Genomic DNA, 23,168 nt, shown 5'->3' with positions numbered 1-23,168 from the left:
ACTACCATAAATATTTTATATTTAGCGTATCAATTTAGCTAGCATGATCATATTTATTCATATTTTGTACATACCCAGCTTAAGAGGTCATAGTATATTTCTTCAGTCTATTGAGAGCAATATAATTCTCTATTCCAAAATTACCAATAAGATAAATACATATTTAACGCTAACAATTAACCCGATGTGAAACCAGGCTACCACACTAGTAAATATTCCAAATAAACCTACTTAAATTACAAAAATGAACCTTTGTCCAAGACCCGAGCCAGGTTTTTTCGGCTTCATTTCGTTCCAAACTTTGCTTAAAAATATACAACAAGAATACTTACCCTTGACTCCCTTGATCAATCACCTTTGGTTTTCGACCAGATAAAACAACCCAAATTAACCTTTCATTAACACATGAATTTAATTAACTACTCTTTACATGCATAATTTAATGTCTCAGATAAAATATTACCATCAATATTTCCTATTTTATTCCAAATTAATGGAATTATAATATAGTATCCAATTATCAGCACTTCAAGATGATGAATCTGGCTTTAATTCAAAAGCTATCTTAGTTCCATTCGGATTTGCAATTATGAGTATATACATCTGATAAACACAATTTAAATATATATATATATATATTTGCATATATGTGAAGGATCATACACTATACTCAGTTCGTGCATATATCAGATTAAAATATCAAATGCGATTACTTTTAAGGGAAAAAATATCCTTGAGCTTCCATACTTAAAAGTAAACTCATTATTTAGCAGAAAGTGTTACTCAAGATTACATTAGACATCATTACTCTTTGTATTATAAACAGTGACATTTTGAAGATACACAAACCCCAATTGCACTCAATTTAAGAAACAGGAATCCAGAAACTATTAGATATACATATCAATTTGTTATAAAGACCAAAAAAATCAATTTATGAAAGTGAAACTTTAAGTTGTAATTCCAAGGCTATGTACCTGTTTATTCAATCTTTTCTAGCGCTTCCAACCTGGCTTTTCTTTTCCAACCTTTCATTGAAGCAACAAGGTTTATCAATCCCACAATTTGATTCTTGCTGAATTCCTGCAATGTAGAAGTATTTTTCAGGTTTCTAAGTTATAAAAATAGCAGATAAAGTGTGAATGAAAATGAAACGTTAGCACAGAAGACTTCTTACAGGATGAGCTCGTGCCCAGTGTACATATTCAGTTTCAGGGAGATAATAAGCCTGACATGAGCAAACATGGAGAGTGCTATTAATTTTGACTGAACTTGATATGAAGGATAGCGATTACAGCATAGGTTTCTGAATCAACCATGTTAGCTATGCAGTTACCTTGATGAAAGTTTCAACGATCTGTAACTTTGGCTTCACATTCAAGGAGACAAAGTGTTGCAAGCCATTGATTAAAACCTGAAAGAAAAAGGTTTCAGTCCCTAAAATTGATGAAGATGAAAAGAAGGCATGGGAACTACATACCAAATTCCCGTCAAAACTTAAATCATCACCTGAAGGTCTAATGACATGAGAGCTCGTCCTTCATCAGTACATCTTTTCACTCGTGATAGACCTTCAATAAGAGTTTCTGCAACAATTTCAAGCCCATAGTCCAAGAGAAGGTCTTGAACCTAACTCACAGAAAACAAAGTTCGAGTTTAATGTTAGGTCATTTCACATTTCTGATAATTGATGTGTATTCTTTCATCAAAAAGCAAAGACATGATAACCAAGTAGATTCATGAAAAATAATAACATTAAACATCAATCCATTGAATTCTTTCTGCAAATTAGATTCTGATTTCATATTCACCTTTATCCTATGTTACTCAAACTCCAATGTGAGTGTCAGATATGAGTATGCATCCGATATAGGTGTGTTCATTTTTTTCCAAGTCTTTTCATGTATCTGGAGGATCTTTAGAAGATCAAATTGCCATATCCATACAAAGAATGTGTCAGACATGAGTGTTAGTGCAAAAAAGAAAAGAAGAGTTAAGACTAATGTAGCCTTTATGTTCCACTATAGCTACTGCAAAGGAAGCAAATTCACATTCTATTATGGACTTTAAGTCACCATTATCATTGTCCAATCTGGTTATAATGTTTTCTTCTCTTTCTTCCTCCCTTAACATTTGTAATTTTAGTTTCCAGTCCTGATTATCATATTAGGATGATAACCAAAAACCCAGTATTATTAACTAATTCGCAAACTAGATCATTTCCAACATGAATGGTTCCTTCAAGAGCAGTTAATCAAGTGGCAACGAAAAGCAATAGGCAAACAATTTTGTAATTCAATAATTCTGTTATTTTGGTGAATTTAACAGGAAGGTGGATGATGTTACCTCCTTGTGAATTCCCCCATGAGCAAGCCTTGTTTTATAGTGCTTAAATTCTCCTAACAACAAATCCACATACCTATTCATTGAACAACTCATGTCAGAGACCTCATCAAATGGTGATCAAGGATCTATTAAAGCAAAGATAATGGCATGAATCTATGGGCAAATATGAGTTAACAAAACTGAAAAAAAAAAAACAAAAACAAAATGAAAGCAATGACTTGTAATGAAAGAAGATCCTGAGAGATCATACCCATTGTGCTCCATCCCAAGGTCTTTCAGTTCCCATTTTGCATTAGCAATTCGATCAACATACCTGCCAGGAAATTCCAGCTCTTTAGGAGAAAAGTCCAGACACAAGCAATTTTGTACAACTAGCAGCAATGTACTGCGCCAGCCTATAAATATTATTAAATACCTCACTGAAAATGTTGATTCATTCTAGAATATCAAAAGTCCAACAGCTAAAGCAAACGTTCACTTAATTGGTTACAAAAAACAAAAGCATGCAACATAATATTACTTGGGTTGGCATGAGAAACTAAATTCTAGTATATTATCCCACGTCAACCACAGACTGAAATTATAGTCATGAACCTTGATGGATTTTCAGATAGACTGCAAATTCAGCATTTGTGTTTACCCATTCCATTTGTGTTTACTCTCCTTCCCATTTCTCACAATTCAGCATTTGGACACAACAGTTTAAGAACATTTCAACTCTATTTATTTATCTTTTTACCTCAGATTATATTCCTTAGAGGTGGCAATCAGACAGATTTAAGTCAAGTTATTTCAGGTTCAAGTTTTTTCAAGTTTCACCGGGTTTGTTTTTTTTTGTGTTTGAATTGTTTCAAGTTCAGGTTAAGTTCAAGTTTATTTTATATTAGATGTAATTAATATACATAACTTTAATGTTTACATCTCAATATAAATTATTAGATTATTATTTTGAGTAAACTTTTGTTGTAATATAATATTTTTAATTATATTTTATTAAAATCAATATTTGTTATTTTATATTTGTGAGCATCAAAATGATATTAACATTAATTTTTATATAAAATCAACTGCTTTAAATAATTTTATTATAAAGATATGATATACCAAAATTCATTTAAAATATTTGATAAGGTAAACTTGATTCCCGAATAATAAATTATCTTTTATATTATTATTCATTATGAAACAAGAAATTTTAGAAAATAAAACAAGTTTTTTATACATTTGTAAAATGCAAAAGATTACGCTTACGAGAACAATATAAGTTGGCATTCAACTTTTATTATTAAAAATGTTACCATGTGAAGTAATCTAAAAGTTTGATATGATATAATACTAAATAATAATATATATAATAATCATTTAAAAATATATGATACTTTTAAATTCTAAAATAAATTATACTTTCATGTATTAATATTTGATTACATAAATTATATGTTTTAAATATAAAACTTTAGAAACAAACTTTTATTAACTTAAAAAATTATTTATCTCAACTAATAAAAATTCAAACCCTATTCTTTCATTCGATAACACAAAAGTATATTGATGAAGTAATTACCAAAATTAAATTAAATGATATGTGCTATATTTTTTAAAATCTAGACATTCATGATGGTTTTATAGTTTTATTATATAAATGAACAAATCTTAACAAATTATATATATCTTTGACGCTATTTACTATAAAATAAAAAATGATAAATTTGGTTTTATGAATTTAATAACAATTTACTAGCAATGTTTGGTATTATGTTTTTTATTAAATTATTCACAATAAATGTTTAACATAAATTTTAAATCATTTTCATTATTGCTTTACTATATGAATCTTAATATATATTTTAGAGTAATAAAACCCCTACATAACTTTTCTATCTCTCTCCCACGGGCAACTATATTTATTTATTAATTTGTTTTTTCAACTTCTTAACTTGCTATAAGATGCATGTTTTACCGTTCATCTTTATTGATTTAATCATTGTTTTACATACATGTATGTTCTTACGTTTAATTTAATTTGTGAATCATGAAATTAGAATTCGAGCTTGAGGTTTTTCTTTAGTGTTCTTATTTCTTAGATTGTATTGTTTTATCTTTTCCTTAAAAAGTATTTATTGTAATTTTAGTTTTTATACTATATTTTTTACCAATACTTAGGGCAGGAGATATAGATATTGCTTTATAATATACAAATATTTCTTATATTTAAATCATTTAAAATAAAATTAAACGGTCCAATGCAAATTTATATTTCAAGAATCAAAAGCTAAAATAATACTGCTAAATGCTAAGACAAGAAGTTAAAGAGAGCAAACTCAAAATTAGGTACTAAAGGCATAAAGCTTTTCTGTTTCTAAATGGTAGTGGTAATCCCACTTTCTTAAAAATTACTATTTCATCATATATAAAATATATTAAAATTTAATTTTCAACAATTTATTTAAAATGCTAGAATAAAATTAATTATTATTTTTTATAAAAACATTTAATTAAAAATTTGATTATTTTATTTTTAGTATTAAATTCATGTTCAAGGTTTTTTGGGTTTAGTTTTTTTGGGCTCGAGCTTTTTTAAGTTTGGACTTTTTTTAGTTCAGTCCATTTCAATCTCGGGCCATTTTGGGTTCAGGTTATTTCGTGTTCGGGTTTTTCTAGGTTTGGCTTTTTAACATTTTGGTCAAATCGAGTTTGGACATGTTGAGGCATGATTATTTTGAGGTCAGGTATTCGGGCTCAGGTTCGTTTTGCCATCTCTAATCTTCCTTGGTTCAATCAATTTGGAATGGACTTCAGCTGCAATCAAAGACTACTGCAGCAATTTGGACATTACAAGTTTGAATGAAGAAATTAATCCTAAAATCAGTCCTAGCATTCACAAGGCCATAGACGTGCATACATGGATATCAACTTCTAAAATCATAAGAAACAAAGGATTATCTCTTTTGCTCCTTGCTTTTTTATTGCATTTTCATTCAAATTTTACCATAAAGCAAAAGCCAAGTCACAGATCAAAATGCAGAAATTTCTAATATTATCATGTAATCAATCTTAATGATTCATAGAAGTAAGATTATGGTTTTTCTTTTCCATGAAAGTCTATGATCTGTCAGAAGAGATTTTAGCTTTTGTTCATATGCACTCTTTTGGTTGTTTTTTGGCTTCTACAAGAGAAACCAATCGTGGTTGTCCATCAAAAGAGATATTTAATGATCTTACCCGTTAATGTGGAGCAGTACTCTTGCGGTTGTCCTATGTATGTGTTCTGTAAGATCTGGAACTGAATCCACCTGGCAATAGAAAGTAACTTAATGGAAGAATATCAGAATACATAAAATTCAACATATACATATAATTAGATGCAGTTGATTAGACAAGTAAACTAACTTGGAAAACCAATAATGAATTTCACTAATGTATTAAACGAAGGGAAACTTATTTGATACGGTCATCATAGGTATCTAGCAGAAGATGGTGTCAAAACCCTTCAAGAGCCTATATTTTCATAATTTACAGATTCCCACAACTAATTGTTCAAAGAATCTGGCTTGGTTGGTTGGATTTACTATTCACATATTTTTATCATACATTGCACCAAAGAATGATTTCACTGAATTCGATATGTATTTAGTACAAAACAAATGCTTGAATATATTATGATGTGTTCAATATGTGCAAAAAAGTTCAATCAAACTAATATAAGCCAGTAAAATGGGAAATTAAATTTCTTTTATCAAGCTTTGCATCCTTTAGCTCTTTCAGTGGCATTTACTTTTGCATTCTACTTGGATCAGTTATCTGGGTAAGCTTGTACCTGTTTGTATGATAATTCCTCTACTAGGTCTTTATCCTTTAATTATTTCCATTTCACTGTTGGTTGATTGACTATGACCAGCATTTTGACTTTTTGGACAGAACACAATGTATGAATAAAGAGAAATGATTAAACTTTGCACTTTTTTATAACTTATAGTCCTCCAGGTCACCAATACTCTATTACTGACCTGACAAAGTCACTCAGAAGATTCAGTAAAGTGACCCCCATTCTTGTCTAGACGGACAAAGTACTTGCTTTTCTATGGAAGGTATAACTAAAATCTTGATCGTTTACAGCATTGACCATTTATTTAATAAAACTCATCTTTTTTGAAATACCTCATTACACAAATCAGGACAGTCTTGAAATACCTTTTCTTATTGCTAGTATTTTTCAGTTCCAGTTAATGTGGATTCACAGTGGCCCTATATTGTCAATTAATAACTATTCTGGTCTTATTCAGACAAAAACCAAAATGTACGTCAACGTAAATCACTTAAGTTTTGAATTTCCTTAACCCACATTATTGAAAATGAGAAACATACCACGAGTTCAAAGAAATCTTCAACTATAGCTGTATTACTCTTAAGCAGCAATGATTGGAGATGAGTTCTAGATCTATGCAATATACGAGAAACAAGGGCTAAAGTATCAGCACCAGCACATCTTTCCTGCAACATATGGGTCATGTTATTTAAAGGGACATATATTTCCAAATGCTTCATTCCAGTATCAAGAACAAAATACAAAGAAAGGAACCTTAGTTTGAAGTAATCAAGAATTGGAAACAGTATGTATTTTTATGCATTCGATGTATTCTTTTTGTAGAGTCAGTGCATAGCATTTTTATGAAAATTATTGCATCAACAAACGAAATTCTTTTCTAGTTCTTAGTTAATATCACATTAATACATCTACCCAAATAATACAGAAGGTGAAAAGAGAACAAGAGAATCTGCTAACCATGAGCAGTTTTGCCCATCCAATCCAGGGAAGAACAGGAATTTCAGGAAGATGCATATCAATATCATCCTATCAATCAGTAGATACCTTATACAAGGAAATTTACTTTATACCTTTAGACCAAATGACACGCCTGCTGCATGACCAAAATTTGAACTTTGAGGAGCAGTACGTGTCACATCTGCATGTGCAGATGTAGATGATAAGGATCCTGATGGACTTTTGATCCACTGATCACAATCCACTGTTATTCTTGATAAGGCTCTCTTTAACCGATCTAGGATTACGCACAAAAAAAGAAATGTATAAATGAGTAATGAACACATAACTGAAAGAGATATTAATAGACAAATGAATTTCCATCATGTATTCACAAAAATTTAACTTACAAGTAAGAGAGTCGGCCTTTCCACTTGAACCCATGTTTTGCTGACCAAAGGCTTCAAATAAATAATAGAAAAACATCTCAAATAACTGGCATATGCCCTGCAATAATATATTGAATCAGGAAGACTAATTTAAAGGGGAAAAGAAAAATCAGTGTTCGGATCGAATTCAGCAGTTAAAGAAGTAAAGCTTAGGAAAAGAAAGGCTAACCAGAATCACACCTTGAAAAACTCAACATTTACTATTTCAAGTTTCTGCATCAACCTTGCATATTTATCCATTGACCTACGTTTAAAAATTAGAAAACAGCTCAATTGTATTCACATAAAGAACATAATCAGCATTCAGCTCTTAATAGCAAGATTCATACTTTTCTTTATCTGTATAGCACTAACCTTAGAAGACAAACAGATGATCCAGTTTGTGCTGTAAACTCATCATTACTGAAATGCAAAGAGCGACTTCTTGGAAAGTTGGGTTGTGATATTCGACTAGGGAGTTGGCTATCTTCATCAATGAAGTCAGCAAGTAAATCCTCATTTTCCTCTTCTGATATAGAATTGGAGCCATTGATATGGTTTACATCACCATTGCAGGAAGAGACAATATCAACAAGAAGATTATGAACATTTCCCTCGTATTCACCAGAGGTTGCTCCACTAAGCGGGGAGCAATCATTAGCTTCTTTGGCACTACCACTTAGTTTTAGCAAAAATGGATTTCCATTTCTAACCCAAGAAGAAAATCCACTCTTCTTGGCAACTCTGTCAATTTTTTTTGCTGATTTGTCAGTGTGAAGTACCCTAGGCTTAGAGGAGTTACCATCAGATGCTACAATAAAAGGTACCCCGTCACCTACTAGACCAGCAAAACTAATTATTTGCATCATCTCCGGTGGCAATATAAGCCAAGTTTCCTTCTCTAAAACCATTTTAAGTGCCTGAAAAGGAAACAGAAAATAAGCTCCTGCCTGTTTCAACTGTTAGGATAATATGACAGAAGGAAATAAATTGATTGCAGAAATAAATTAGCAACAATTCCCAATATTGTTGGTGCCATAAATGGGAAGTGTCAGCATTATGCAACAGCAAGATATGCCTACAGACAAAAGAGTGTTATAACATACTATATGCAAGAATAAACATGCAAGCACTGATATCAGTCCCACAATATCAGTGCTCCATGTTTCACTTTTTTTTCAAAGTTTAATATAAATTGGTGCAAATGATTCCCAAATCAATAGTTACTACAAGCAATATTGCCCATAAGAAGAGGCCCGAAAATCTGTCAATATTATCTGTGTAATACTAACAATGCAAACAAGAATTTATGATTTCTAAGTGCTGGTTTGTGTTTTCTGGTCTTTCAACTTTGCTTTGGATTTCTCTGGTGGCATGTTGTTACTGTGTAGAGTGCTTCCTATTTTTTGTACTTTTGATTTTACTGTTTTTATTCCGTTTTTCGTCTTCAGAGCATGAGTCTCTTGTTTTGACATCAAGTTTTGTAATGCTGTAATACCGGGCTGTGCTTCTACTATGAAAAAAGTGAGTTGCTCTACTTTTCAAGAAGAAAATAATGAATCCCATGATTAGAAACAACTTAAAGATAGCCACACCCTGCCTCCGAAGAAAGCCTGAACTTTAAATCCCTCCACACCTAAAACCAATAACAAAAAGAACAATAACCATGAAGAAGAATAAGTGTAAAGTCCGACTTACAGATATATTTTGCTGATGAAATGCTGAAAAATAGTTTTCACAAACACCCTTCAATTTCTTCCTGAATTCAACTACCTCAACTCCACAGAAGGCTTCCCCAGCCAAGATGAATGTGTTAAGATCTTCATAATTTTTCAAAAATTGATGTATGCTTGTAGAAGCAGCAGAAGAAGAAAGCAGTACTAGTACCCGGCTAGTTGTAAGTTGCCAAAGATTCTTCCGTCCCCTCAGCAGGGTTTGTGACACAAAAGCTATGGCTTCTTTCCTTAGATGATACCATGGAGACCCACTGCTTGATGTCGCACCATCACCATTTCTACCCTCAGAAACTGGTTGATGGGATTCTACATTTCCATAATAGGTCCCTTCAGATATATCAGCTGAGGAAGTGGATCTTGTAGACTCCTCTAAGGAAGATGAACCTGGTGTCCTGTCTACAGATTCAGAGGGGGAAAGAGCAGTTAACCCATTGGAATTGCAAGGGTTTTCAGAAACTGAATCACTTTGATCAACCTCTATAGTATTTACAAAAAGATGCTACCTTCCATCAATTTGGCATTTGTTGATGGGCACTCTAAAGCCTGCAACAAAAATAAATAAAAAAATTCAAAATGGACGAAATCAAAAGAGATAGAACCCCCACAAATAGGAAAGAAAGCAGGAGCAAACAAAGGGCCCTAGAATTACCACAGAAGATTTCATATAAATCCACATAGATCCACATACTTATATACCATATATTACAATAGATTTATACTGATGTCTCAACAGAAACTATACAAAAAGAGAAAACCATGTAAGCCAAAGCAGGGAACTGCATAACTCCCACACTAACTTAGCTCTTCCATATAAATTAATATAAAGCAGCTAGATTTCCAGGCCTTAGATACTCTATAATGTCCACAAAATTCTTTTTCCATAATTCCCAAAGCTAACTAAGGGGAAAAGAAAATTCTGAAAAAACTCAGAGGAAAAAATTCTGTTGTAATTCTACTGCTTTAGTTTACAGATTATAAAGAGAGGAATAATCATTTTAAAAGAAACAAATCCTAATTTCCTAAGAATTAGTAACTGAGATTAGTTTCTATTTCCAATGGAACTACTAGTAATAAGGTAAGATTTCTATCCTTAATTATAGGATTTCCAACAGATTTCTATCATTAATTATAGGGCTTCCAACACTCCCCCTCAAGCTGGAGTGTAGATGTTAATCAAACCCAGCTTGCCAATAAGTTCTTCAAACATGTTTCTGTTCAAACTTTTAGTTAACATGTCTGCAACTTGTTGTCTAGTAGGTAGGTAGGTGATGCATACTTCTCCTGAGTGTATTTTTTCTTTTATAAAGTGACGATCTATTTCCACATGTTTGGTCTGATCATGATGCACAGGATTGTGTGCTATGCTGACAACAGCCTAGTTGTCACAGTACATCTTCATAGGTCTGGTATAAGGCACTTTTAGTTCTCCCATAAGTCTTTGTATCCAAACTCCTTCGCATATACCATGAGATAGTGCTCGATACTCTACCTCTGCACTGCTGCGTGCTACCACAGACTGTTTTTTGCTCCTCCACGTCACGAGATTACCCCAAACATAACTACAATAGCCGCTTGTAGAGCGTCTATCATTAACAGAACCTGCCCAGTCTGCATCAGCGTAAACTTCCATGCTTCGGTTGACAGTCTTCTTTAAGTACAGGCCTTTACCAGGAGTTCCTTTTAGATATCTTAGTATTCTATATGCAGCTTCTAGGTGCTTCTCCCTCGGGCATGCATATCTTGACTAATAACACTCATCTTGAAGGCTATGTCCGGACGGGTGTGAGATAGGTAGATGAGCCTTCCTACTAGACGTTGATATCTCCCCATCGATTTCTTCTCCATCCTCATTAGTTCCCAATTTAAGGTTAAACTCCATAGGAGTTTCGCTGGTTTGCTGCCCATCAAACCAACTTCGACAAGAGATCAAGAACATATTTCCTTTGGGAAATGAAGATACCTTTTTCGACCTTGCTACCTCCATACCAAGAAAATATTTAAGACTCCCCAAGTCTTTAAGTTCAAACTCTGTACCAAGAAATTCTTTCAATCTCAAAATTTCGCTCGAGTCATTTCCTGTTAATATTATATCGTCGACATAAACGATAAGGATGCAGCATTTACCCTCTTCTGAGTGCTTGTAGAACATGGTGTGGCCTGCCTGTCCTTGAATGTAATTTCTGCTAGTCATAGCTTTTGCAAATCGGCTGAACCACACTCGTGGAGATTGTTTCAGCCCATACAAGGACTTCTTCAACTTACACACTTGGTCCTTGTTTTCTTCAAACCCGGGTGGGAAATCCATGTACATCTCCTCATTTAATTCCCCGTTGAGAAAAGCATTTTTTACATCCAATTGAGTCAAGTGCCAATCAAGGTTGGCAGCAAGAGATAGCAGGACCCGAACGGTGTTTAGCTTGGCAACCGATGCAAACGTCTCATTGTAGTCGAGACCATAAGTTTGGGTGAATCCCTTAGCCACAAGTCGAGCTTTGTATCGGTCAATATGGCCATCGGGTTTAAATTTCGTAGTGAAAATCCATTTGCACCCTACGGTTTTTTTCCCTTTAGGTAGATTCGAGACTTCCCATGTTTCATTGTTTTTGAGGGCCTTCATTTCTTCCATCACGGCTTGTCTCCACTCAGCTGATTCAAGAGCCTCTTCTATATTTTTTGGAGTTTTTACAGAATCAACATTAGTCACAAAAGCTTTGTAAGACTTAGATAAATTTCCATAGGATACAAACTGAGAAATAGGATGTTGAGTGCAGCTCCTTGTACCCTTTCGAACTGCAATTGGAAGATAGATGGATGGTGACGGAGGTGGGACTTCTGTTTCAGAACAATCCTCGGTTGGAGATGTAATTGGCATTGCTGTATCAGTTTCAGGAGAACGATTCCGTCGGGAGTAAACCTGTATTTGCTGTTTTCCTTGATCAGGTGGCTGTTGTACTTCGGTGGAGGTATTGTTATTGGGAAGGACGGTGTTAAATTCTTCTTGCATTGTGGGAAACAAAGAACTAAATCTGGATAGGTTTGTTTGTGATAGTAGTAGTAGGATCGGGAGGTATAATGAGGAGAGTATTAAGGTCTCATCTTCATTAAAATCTCCCCAAGATGAGATGTCGCAAAGTATGGTTCATTTTCAAAGAAGGTAACATCCCGAGAGACAAACATTCGCGCAATGTTGGTGAGTAACACTTATAGCCTTTTGTGTAGGGAATATCCAATGAAGATGCGGTGTGGGCTCGAGGATCAAGTTTGGATTGATTTGGTTGATGGTTATGGACAAAGCTTTACAAATAGAATATTTTGGTGGAAGATTAGGAACATGAAATAGAGGGAAGGCCTTTAAAAGAGTATTTAGAGGTGTTTGGAAATTGAGGATCTTTGATGGCATTCGGTTTATGAGATAACAGGCAGTGAGGACAGCTTCTCCCCACAAGTATTTTGGAACATTCATAGTGAACATTATGGCTCGAGCCACATCAAGGAGATGACGATTTTTTCTCTCAGAGATCCCGTTTTGTTGAGGAGTGTCAGGACAAGAGCTTTGGTGTATAATGCCTTGGTCAGAAAGGTATGGACTTAAGACAGAGTTGAAGTATTCTCTCCCATTGTCAGTACAAAGGGTATGTATGGTAGAGTTGAATTGGGTTCGAACCATTGAGTGAAAATTTTGGAATACTTCGGGTGTTTCAGATTTTTCTTAGAGTAGATAAACCCAACAGACCCTAGTATGATCATCAATGAATGTTATAAATCATCTAGCCCCTGTAATATTTTTCACTCGGCTGGCTCCCCATAAGTCACTATGGATTAGCGAAAAAGGTTGGGACTGAATATGTGGTTTTAATGGGTATGGCACACGGGTATGTTTAGATAATTGGAAAATTTCACACTTCAAGGAATTAATACTTTTATTTCGAAATAACAGCGGAGATGTTTTTTCAAATACACAAAGTTTGGATGTCCTAACCTACGGTGCCATAACATAATAGTGTCCTCTTTTGGAGTGGATAGAGCCAATCCCCCTTGTGTAATCTTTTTTTATTCCAAATATATAGTCCATCATCAACTTTAGCAAAGTGCCAACCATCCTCCCGATTTACTTCTGTATCACACAACCAATTGCAGAAAATTCGGCAAGAACTTTTTCATCCTTAGTAAGTTTACTAATTGAAAGTAAATTACAAGACAAGTTTGGGACATGTAAGACTTTATCGAGAGAAAAACTCTCTGTCATTTGTACTTCTCCTATTCCAGCCACAAGTGAGTAAGAACCATCAGCTATGCGGATTCGGGATTTGTTATGACAAGGAGTGTAGGTGTGAAACAACATGGAGTCACCTGTCATGTGATCGGAGGCGCCCGAATCGAGTATCCAAGGAGATTGATTATTAGATTCAAAAGCAATGTTGATGGCAGTACCTTGAGTGGCTAGAGATCCATGAGTAGTGGGAGTACCAAGTATCTTATGGAGAGTCTCAAGTTTTGTTTTGGTTAAGCGAACATCAAGAACATCATCAACAGTAGTGGAGGATAACATGACAGTCTTATTATCCTTCTGTTTATTTTCAGGATAGCCATGGAGTTTGAAGCATTTTTCTTTTGTATGACCAACACGATTGCAGTGACTACACCATGGTCTTGTTGATCCAGAATCATTTCCAGCACGTTGTTTTTGTGGCTGTGGACCTTTGGAGATGAGTGCAGAGGATTCAGTAGGACGGTTAGAAATCGGGGTCATAGGTTTAGGTTCCTTTGGATCTCCCATCATGACAAGACGACGCTTTTCCTCTCTTCTAACTTCTGCAAATGCTTCAACGATCGTTGGAAGAGGTGATCTGCCTAGAATTCGGCCACGGACCTCGTCTAACTCACGGTTCAGTCCTGCTAAAAACTCATAAAGACGTTCATTTTTGAGATGGGTCATAAACCTATTGTGTTCTACGCCTTCACCCCAATTTGCCTCATAATACATATCCAGTTCTTGCCACAAAATTTTCAGATTGTTGTAGTAGTGAGTTACCTCGAGTGTTCCTTGTCGGATATCCTTTAACTTAAGCTTGATCTCAAATACTTGGGAGGCGTTTCCAAGATCTGAGTAGTTTTCTTTGACTGCATCCCACATGTCTTTTGCAGTTTTGAAAAAAAGATAGGTGCGGCTTATATGGCCTTCCATCGAATTGATTAGCCAAGCCATTACAATTGAATTGTTGAGTTCCCAAGTGGCATAAGTAGGATCAGCTATGGTTGGTCGTGGAATTTCTCCATTGATGTACCCTAATTTGCCACGACCACAAATCACCATAAGAACCGATTGAGACCATTGCAAGAAGTTCTTCCCATTTAGCCGATGATTGGTGATTATAAGGGAGGAATTAATTTCACCTTGAGTGATTCCCGATTGATATTCGAGTTATTTGTGATGTCTCGGTTTAGAGAAATTTTCATTGATATCACCCATTGGAGGACTAAACCAAGGAATTTTTAGGAAGGAAATTAGAGAAAAAATAGGATCGAATGAATCCTAAAGCTCGATGCCATGAAAAACCCGGAGGAAACAATTCATTGTAATTCTACCGCTTTAGTTTACGATTATAAAGAGAGGAATAACCATTTTAAAGGAAACAAATCCTAATTTCCTAAGAATCAAGAATCGAGATTAGTTTCTATTTACAATGGAACTACTAGTAATAAGGTAAGATTTCTATCCTTAATTATAGGGATTCCAACAGATTTCTATCCTTAATTATAGGGATTCCAACAAATTCTATAAATTTCACAAGAAGAAATAGTTGTATACAACAGGAATTTTTAAGCAGAAATAGTCACTAGAACTAAAACAACAACAAATTTTCTACATAAACAAATGCAAAAGAGGAAGGATTCAAGTCGACCTCATTCTCCAGCTGGAAGCTCATGATTTCATGATAAGAACAAATCAATTTGAACAAGACAGCTAGTGTTTTTAATAAACACTGCCTATACTTAGATTCAGGTATCTGAAGGCATAGATCACTGTAGGTGAGTCTGGAGTCAAATCAAAACGTAAGTTAGAGATCATGGCAAAATATCAAGACATAATTGATACAAAATTACTTAAGTTTAGAAAGCATACCTACTATTTTGCAAATGTGCATCTTGATCCTGAAAAGTTAATAAATCAATCAAGTTCTATCATAAGACAGTGAAAAAAATAGTATCATAAGGTGCAAAAGGCAAAGAGGACATAAAGAAGACCAAGGAGAATTTTCCAAGAAAATGACCTACACAAAAGTGAGAAGCAGAGGAAGACTCAAACAAGAAATTTATGATTAGTTCTCTCTTTTATTAATGGTTTCCTGTCCATAATGATCAACCAGTGTAATCGAGATTCCTTCTCCCTGGAAAAGACTGCTAGTTTATGTATGGAACTCTACACATTATCATCCAAATCACTAAATTTGAATTTGTATCAATATAATTACCTAGAAAAGGCACTATGTAACCTCAGCATCCTTTATCAAGTAGTGCATCATGTACATTAATAGATTGTAAAGGAGAAGGCCTCAAATCTAGAATTTCACATCACATACTTATCACCATGTAGGTTAAAATAATTTTCTAGAGTATGTAACTAGTATATTAAAATTAAGTAGTAAACAAAACTGAGGTGCCATACGTATTTTCCCAGAATCTACCATCTATATTGCCAAAACATTAATATGACATCATACCTCATGAACAATACTCTTCAAAACAGAGTGAGTTTCTGAGATAACTTCTTGCATGAAAAAACTTTGCATCTTTTCAGCAAGACCAGAGACATCTCCTAGTAAAGCATATGCGTCAACCACCTGAAGCAAAACAGACACACTAACCTCAATTTTGAAAGAATAAATAATGAAAACACTATAATATGCAGTTTCCCTCAAAAGAGTGAGAAAAATGTAAATAAACTTGACAAGGCCTAGCATGTAGACTACAGGAATGAGAAGATTTATGCTAATTGCAAAACAACCCAAAAGGCCAATCCAGAGGAGAAAGAAGGAGAGTTGAATATTTTGGTGAAGAAAAAAATATAATACTATATAAGAATTTAAAATTTTCTAAAATTGATTAACCCAAGCATGTGTCATAGGCAAAGAATGACTAGCTCAGCAACTATAATAAAAACTTCTATTATCAATAAAAATAGTGCAATTATCTATCAGTGAAAACTAAATAACCTTGATCAGAGTTCCAGCAATGACTATAGAGCAAAGGAGTTTCTAATGCGCATACAAACTAAATAGAAAACTTGGATTAGTCTCCATGTAAGTAAGAGAAAACACACAAGCACTAGACCAGCAGAAAATCAAAAAGGGAGCAAGGGAGCAGGTCGCAGCAGTATCTTCACTAGTAAAAAATATCAAAACAAAGTTGAGATAGTTCTCATGCTCAAAGTATCAAGCATCAGTAGCCGATCTTCTAATCTGCGTCACTAGTATTCCATGCATACAAATGAAATATAGCCGTACAAAGGTGCAAAAATGATACATCATCCATTTTATCAAGCATATTGACCATAAATTGAACTTGTCATGAGGCAGCCACTTCATGTTTAAAAACGCTTAAGACAAATAAAATAATTTGGCGGCAGGGAATAAAAACTGACAGTTAAATAGCCTTCTTCTTTAAACTCCTGGCACACTCCTAACAAGAGTGAATCCAGCTTTTGAAGAGCTCTTCCTAGCCAAAACTGCATTAATAATTAAAATAGTTAAAAGAAGCTTACTTTAGGTTTTAATCCATAATTGGGTATGAGCAAGGAATAAGAACGAACAAGAATTTGGTCCAGAGAAATAAGATGCAGCATCACAACTTAACAAATAGCTTTCATACGCTCTTAATATATATAGAAACAGAAACTAAGAGAGGGAGACAGAAAGATAAATACCTTTTGATAAAAATTATGTAAGAACTACATAACAAAAAGTTAATACTCACCTCAACACCATTGCTCATCTCTTGTATAACTGAGAGCTCTGAGAAACTATCAAGTACTTGTAGATACTCGGATAGTACTTGAAATGCCTGTGCAGTAACTTATACTCAGTGAATTCTTTTAGAGTGATAGAAAATAATTAAGATAAAGTAAATTGAAGGGAAAAACTGAAGAATCAAAGGCAATGAAACTTATGTTACTGCTTACTGGCACAAACTACCTTGCAGTAATTATTTTCCTGAACAAGGGATTCAAGAGATATTTGCATGTCCCGTGCATGAAGAAGTTCAGCCAATACTAGAAGCAAGTCCTGTAATGAGAACCATGAAGAATATTAAAACATTATTCTTTCTTCCCAGAGAGTCAAAAAGGAAGGAATACATAGTCACAGTCAAAGAGAGGCATTGGTAAGGCATGTATAAGAGAGGTTTACCATAAGAGCTTGCTTCTTCTTAGAATCAGTATTCACAACAAGGTCCCTTGAAACCTCATTCATCGATGAGGTTAGATGCCTCCTTCCATTCTACAAACACCATAATGCAAACTCTAATGAGCTACAGATCCAATAGCAGCATAACAGCTGTACTGGTAATATCAACTGTAGTTATCAGAATCACCAGGTACAGGGAAACAAACAGAAAAAATAAGCAGACATTTCTCCAGAAGTGGTTCTTTAACAACCATACATAGGGGTGTTCATAGTTCAATTAAAACCGAATTAACTGACTGAACCGATCTAATCCGGTTAATTGGTCGGTGGCCGAATTTAGTTCAATTGGAAGTTGGTTAATGATTTTTTGAAATTTCGGTTATCGGTTAATTCGGTTCGAAATAGGGTAATTAACCGAATTAAATAATATACATTATATATAATATATTTTTTATATTAGCAATGTATTTTTTGAACTATTATTTTTTATATTAATCGAAATAAATAATATATATTATATATAATATAATTTTTTGAACTATTAAAGAAAAAGAAAATGAACATTAGCAATGTATTTTTTTATATGTTTTATACTTATTTTAACCAAAAGACAAAAACATATAAATTTCGGTTAATTTGGTTAACCGACCGAATTAACCGAAATATTTCGGTTTGGTTAATGTATTTGAAAAAAAATTAGGTTCGGTTAACGGTTAAAGATTTTTACATTTCGGATAATTCGGTTAATAGTAATTCGGTTCAGTTAATAACTGAACCAACCGTTTGAACACCCCTAACCGTACATGAATACTACAATGCATATGCTTACCATGCAGATGATATTTGCAACCTTCAAGTCTCTCTCCAATTCCCTGACCAAATTCATACCCTTCACTGGCCAAAAGCACGTATCAAAACCTCACTTAAAGAAAGACAAAATGAATTCTGAACCTCTGAAAAACCATCAACATAGGACACACAATAACTAAAATCTAAGATAGAATAAAAAATCTTAAACACTTCCAGCCCCTCCTCCAAAGCAATAGTTAAATTAAAAAATTGACCCCTTAACTAAAGAAAGAACCAAAAGACAACCAAATCAACCACTCTGTATAACCCCACAGATATATGTATAAAGTATATATCTTAATACAAACATCAATGAAACCAAAACTATAACGCATCATGCCAAGTTAAACTTACAAATAAGCATACTAATGTTTCAATCTTTACTGAGTAATTAGCAACATGGGGCCAACATTAGTGACTCCTAATTTGGCATTGTTGTTGCAGTTGAAAAAAGTATGGGTTGGGAAAAGTGAGTTTAAAAATATCAATTGACAACTTCATTCAAAGATGCAAAAATACATGCCTTTTATTTTAATCATTGATAGGTGAGCAAGAATTTATATAATAGAGTCTACATCCTTGCAATTGCAGTGAAAATGTGAGAAATCTCATTAGAAAACTTACCCATTACTTCATGATGCTCCATGACACGATGGGATAACTGTTCTGCTACTATGTCCAGTTGTGCTAATCTAAGAGTGGCCTACAAAAGAGATGGAGATGCATGACCAAATAGATCAACTTAATGAAAATTCCAGAGAGGAAGCTGTCTCATAGCAATCCATTATGAACTCCCAGAAACAGGAACATTCAACAGAATACATAACCTCCCTCTCCAGCCTTTTGCCAAATCCTCATTTAACAACTAATTACCTATTTTTTCAAAAAAAAAAAAAAAAACTAGTGAGCTAATGCTCAAACAGGTGAAATTAATCAGCCATATTTAACATAAGTAGAAGTTTATAAATTTAGTAATAAAAAAAATTATCAAACGGCTAACAAGATATACATTAAAGCTCCATGGATAGCTACTTTCATCTGGAACCTTTCTTTTTTTTTTTATGGTTTCAATCTGAACTCTCATTAGTGAAGTTTGATGAAACCTTGGTGATGGAGAAAGGGCCTGGTACTGGATTGATTTGTGCAAATGACCATATCAACTAGCAGTACATAATCATTGAATTCATGGAAAGGGCATAATTCAAGAAAATAAAAGTAACTATGGAAACACAAATGTCCTCAAAGCCATGATGAACACTATACCTCTCCATTGTTATAGCCTTCAGAGAATCAAACAAGTTTCTCTTGAAATGCTTGAAAAGTAAAATTAGGTATAGGAAAGAAAAGGTTATGCACAGATTACAAGGAATAAATCATAAACATGTTTAGCTCACTGGAATAGTGTCCACCCCAGGATCTTTGCTCCTCACTTGCTTAGTCAAACTCAGGCAATACAAAAACCAAAAAAGCAGCCCACTGATAACTCAGGCAACACCTTTTGTCATTATCAGAAGACCTCATGATCAAATGCCCAAATAATAATCAGTTATTAGCGTGTTCAAACACGTAACAATGAGCAAAGAACTGTTTGTGGACAACGAAACAAGTTACAGCAAGCAATGGGATTATGACTCATAAAGGTTAACTATTCATGAAGAGAGTAAGCAAACTAATTTCAAATGCATAACTTATAATATGCACTATAAATCAATATAAAAAATGAAAAAAAAAAAAGCATTTGCTCGAGGCAAAACAAAAAATTTAGGTGATCTGAACATTGTAGTGAACAGCAGTTGACCAATATTCATTGGATCAAAATCACCAAGAAAGGAATACATAAAGCATTAAAACTCTGACATTCACACAACATAAATAGTTGAAGTGCCAAATGGACAACCGCTATTTAAGTCATTCTTTTCACCTTTTTTAACAGTCTGATCAGTGAATCCAGAGAATATGAGTAGAATAGGAAATAGTCTAATTCAAAAAGAAAATTAAAAGAAAATAAATAAATCAAAATAATACCTGTTTCTCAAAATGTTCTAGATCAATTTCTTCAGAAGGAATATTCTCCAGGATGTGTTTTATTGGATCAAACTCCTGCCATAGATAGACTTTTTTAATACAATTTGACCATATTTAAAATCAACTTTAAAAAACTAGAGGGAAACAAATTGAAGAAACATAAAAAATAATTTGCCATGCTTGAGTAGAATAGAAATAAATAAATTAAACAGAAACTAGTTGTTCCATTTTTTATTCCTTTCAAACTATCTCTTATATGCTTCCAATGAACTATGGTTGCAGTTGCTCCTTCCCTTCACCCCTACCCCCTTCCTCTCTGTATTCAAAATCTCTTATCCAACAAGAAATGGAAAAGCAAGAACACACCAGCAATATTTTTAACAGCATTTTTCATGTCCTTTCCCGCTATGCATTCAAAGCATATACTTTCAGCATATGACTACTATGGATAGAAGAAATAGAGCAATAAAGAAATACTAAAAAAATAAAACTTGAAACAAAAAAAATTGCAACCATATTAACTCCTTAGTATTCAGCTTAATAAAACTAACAGAAGCTGAAATTATAAACATACAGCTTCACTGATTTTGCATTGCACTATCAAGGATCAACAGTGGTTCTGAAATGAAAATTAATGCCTGTGTAACTATTCATAAATATCCAAGAAATACCTCTTCATAGAAGTCTTCCTCCAGCTCCTCAACTACTTGACTTTGAGGTCTGCTTCCATATATTGACCTCAGTTCTTCGGAAGCCGAGGGAAAACTATATCTCTGATGAGGAGGCAATCCTGCAAGGGCACGAGCAATAGCAGCTGCTGCTGCAGCTCGGGCAGGAACCTATATATGATAATAAAGAACATATGAAATTACAACTCATTTGAGTTAAGATTGCTTGTGAACATGACAATAAGAACTATCAACTAACATCTAAAGACCATGACTGACATATAAATCACAAAACCAGCAAGATTAATAAACATAAAAGAATCATAACTAGTTCTATCACTGTTTGTTTGTTTGTTTTCCTTGGAGACCGTTCAGAAATTACTTTTGCTACTTGCATTTTGCCTCAAAAATAAAAAAAAATAAAAAAATTGTATGCGCAGAGATATAAAAAGTAAATAATGCCCTTGAAGATTTTTTTTTTTTAATTTCTTTTAAACAAAACGCATGATTTTACTTTTATAGTGGACAATTATATTAGAATTCAAGGTTGCATTTTAGTCATATGTTCAGTTTACGTGCATTATTATTTGCTTCGTAGCAAAATTCTAAGGAAAAAGGGAAGTAGTAAAAGTAACAACCAAACAAAGCCTTGAGTCGTTTAGAATGCAGCACTTATAGCAAGTCCAGCAACTAAACTAACTTTCACTTCAGTCAAATTAATTTAACTTCAGAAAAATAACACTAATTTATGACAACTATCAAATTTCTTAAAACTAAGCAAAATGCAGCGGAATAAACCTCAACAAAGACTTGTTAATCAAACTCAAGAATCAAAATATCAAAAGATTCAATAAACCTTGAGCTACATTGCTTACCTCGGGGCGGTCAGAAGAAGAAACGGAAGGCAAGAGACCAAGCGATCGGGCGGAACGTACGGAGCTGAGGAATTTTTCCCCCACATTGGAGAAATCCATTCCACCGCCTTGAAATAATAAAAACGGGACCAAGAAGAAAAACCTAGAGCTCTCAAATCCAGCGTCACTTAAATCGCCAACGCCGGCATTCAACAGAAAAGGATTGCCAAAAACGCTGCCGAAGGGGAACAGATTCGGCTGCGGCTGCTGCATTTCATTTCAACTCCAGATCGAGAACAAACATCACCGCCTCGCAACGACTTTTCTTTTCTTCTATAGAGATCTGCTTTCTTTTTTGGGATCGGATGGGGAGTGAAGGAGGTTTCAGGAACCGAGTAAGATTAGGTTTGATTTTGGTTTTGGTTTTGGTTTTGATTTTGGTTTTCTTTTTGCGGGTTAGGGACTGTTTGGTTGAAATTTCGCGGTGAAAAATAGTGAGCAGTTGAGTTTTGAAGCTCCAACGGAAGGAACGGTCAGAGAGTTATTGGAGTTTTATGCAATGAGCCAATGAGAAGTGTCACAGGGTTTGACTTCCAGGACAAACGTCCTTATTTTCCTTGCACCTTGTTTGCTTTCTACTTTTACAATTCCTCCCATTTCTATTTTTGAGTTTTACGGTCTGTTTGATTGGCAATAAAATGTTTTTCGTAAAATGATTTCTGAAAAATATTTTACTTTTCTGTAAAATGATTTACTGGAAAATATTTTTTGGTGTTTGATTGAATCAGTGTAAAATATTTTCTCTTGTTTGTGATTTCTGAAAATATTTTCCTAAAAAGTTGTTTTTACATATATTAATAAATTTATATACATATTAATAAATTTTATATTTTAAATTATTTTTACACATATTGCAATGATTTATTTATAAATAATTTTTTATTAATAAAAGTTTTATCTAATTAAATTGAAATGTTCATCTATTTGTAGATTATACCGATTTGATTTTACTTCTTCATTATTAAAACATTTATTTGTATTTAAATTTTATATTAATTTGATTCTACTTTTATCCAATCTAATTCTTGTGATACATAT

The 23,168-nt window shown here is 33.7% G+C and overlaps 1 protein-coding gene across 6 annotated transcripts; it reads right to left on the bottom strand.

Annotated features, from left to right (window-relative positions):
- Positions 1-713: 713 nt before the first annotated feature.
- LOC105761952 (uncharacterized) lies at positions 714-22,605 on the bottom strand. 6 transcript variants are annotated; one of them, XM_052633394.1, is made up of 26 exons: positions 22,092-22,599; positions 21,220-21,387; positions 20,549-20,623; positions 19,148-19,226; positions 18,504-18,568; positions 17,678-17,767; positions 17,465-17,554; positions 17,247-17,333; positions 16,915-16,998; positions 15,995-16,114; positions 15,397-15,425; positions 15,176-15,308; positions 9,776-9,815; positions 9,235-9,668; positions 7,912-8,456; positions 7,738-7,801; positions 7,519-7,615; positions 7,243-7,406; positions 6,712-6,837; positions 5,569-5,639; positions 2,597-2,659; positions 2,347-2,419; positions 1,510-1,629; positions 1,337-1,414; positions 1,178-1,228; positions 714-1,083 (listed from the first exon to the last, which is right to left on the bottom strand). In XM_052633394.1, exons 1-26 carry the CDS (start codon positions 22,341-22,343, stop codon positions 982-984), a joined length of 3,300 nt encoding a protein of 1,099 aa, XP_052489354.1. In that variant the 5' UTR covers positions 22,344-22,599; the 3' UTR covers positions 714-981. The 6 variants fall into 6 exon arrangements, 4 of the variants coding, with proteins under 4 accessions (XP_052489354.1, XP_052489355.1, XP_052489357.1 ...); XM_052633395.1 differs by lacking the exon at positions 6,712-6,837 and having other exon boundaries at positions 22,092-22,601; XM_052633397.1 differs by lacking the exons at positions 21,220-21,387; positions 22,092-22,599 and having other exon boundaries at positions 18,504-18,563; positions 20,549-20,612.
- Between the last annotated feature and the right edge of the window lie 563 nt (positions 22,606-23,168).

Source organism: Gossypium raimondii, chromosome 7 (genome assembly GCF_025698545.1).
Source record: "Gossypium raimondii isolate GPD5lz chromosome 7, ASM2569854v1, whole genome shotgun sequence".
In the NCBI taxonomy this organism is placed as follows: domain Eukaryota; kingdom Viridiplantae; phylum Streptophyta; class Magnoliopsida; order Malvales; family Malvaceae; genus Gossypium; species Gossypium raimondii.
Note: the sequence above shows the minus strand (reverse complement) of the source record. Positions and strands in the feature narration are given on the sequence as shown.

Excerpts from the sequence above, each read along its gene's own strand:
- LOC105761952 (XM_052633394.1), bottom strand. The coding sequence starts at position 22,343 with ATGCAGCAGCCGCAGCCGAATCTGTTCCCCTTCGGCAGCGTTTTTGGC. Across the intron at positions 15,426-15,994 it reads TGAAGAGTATTGTTCATGAG|GATCAAGATGCACATTTGCA; the intron begins GTATGATGTCAT and ends TTAACTTTTCAG. Across the intron at positions 1,415-1,509 it reads TCATGTCATTAGACCTTCAG|GTTTTAATCAATGGCTTGCA; the intron begins GTGATGATTTAA and ends TTTTTCTTTCAG.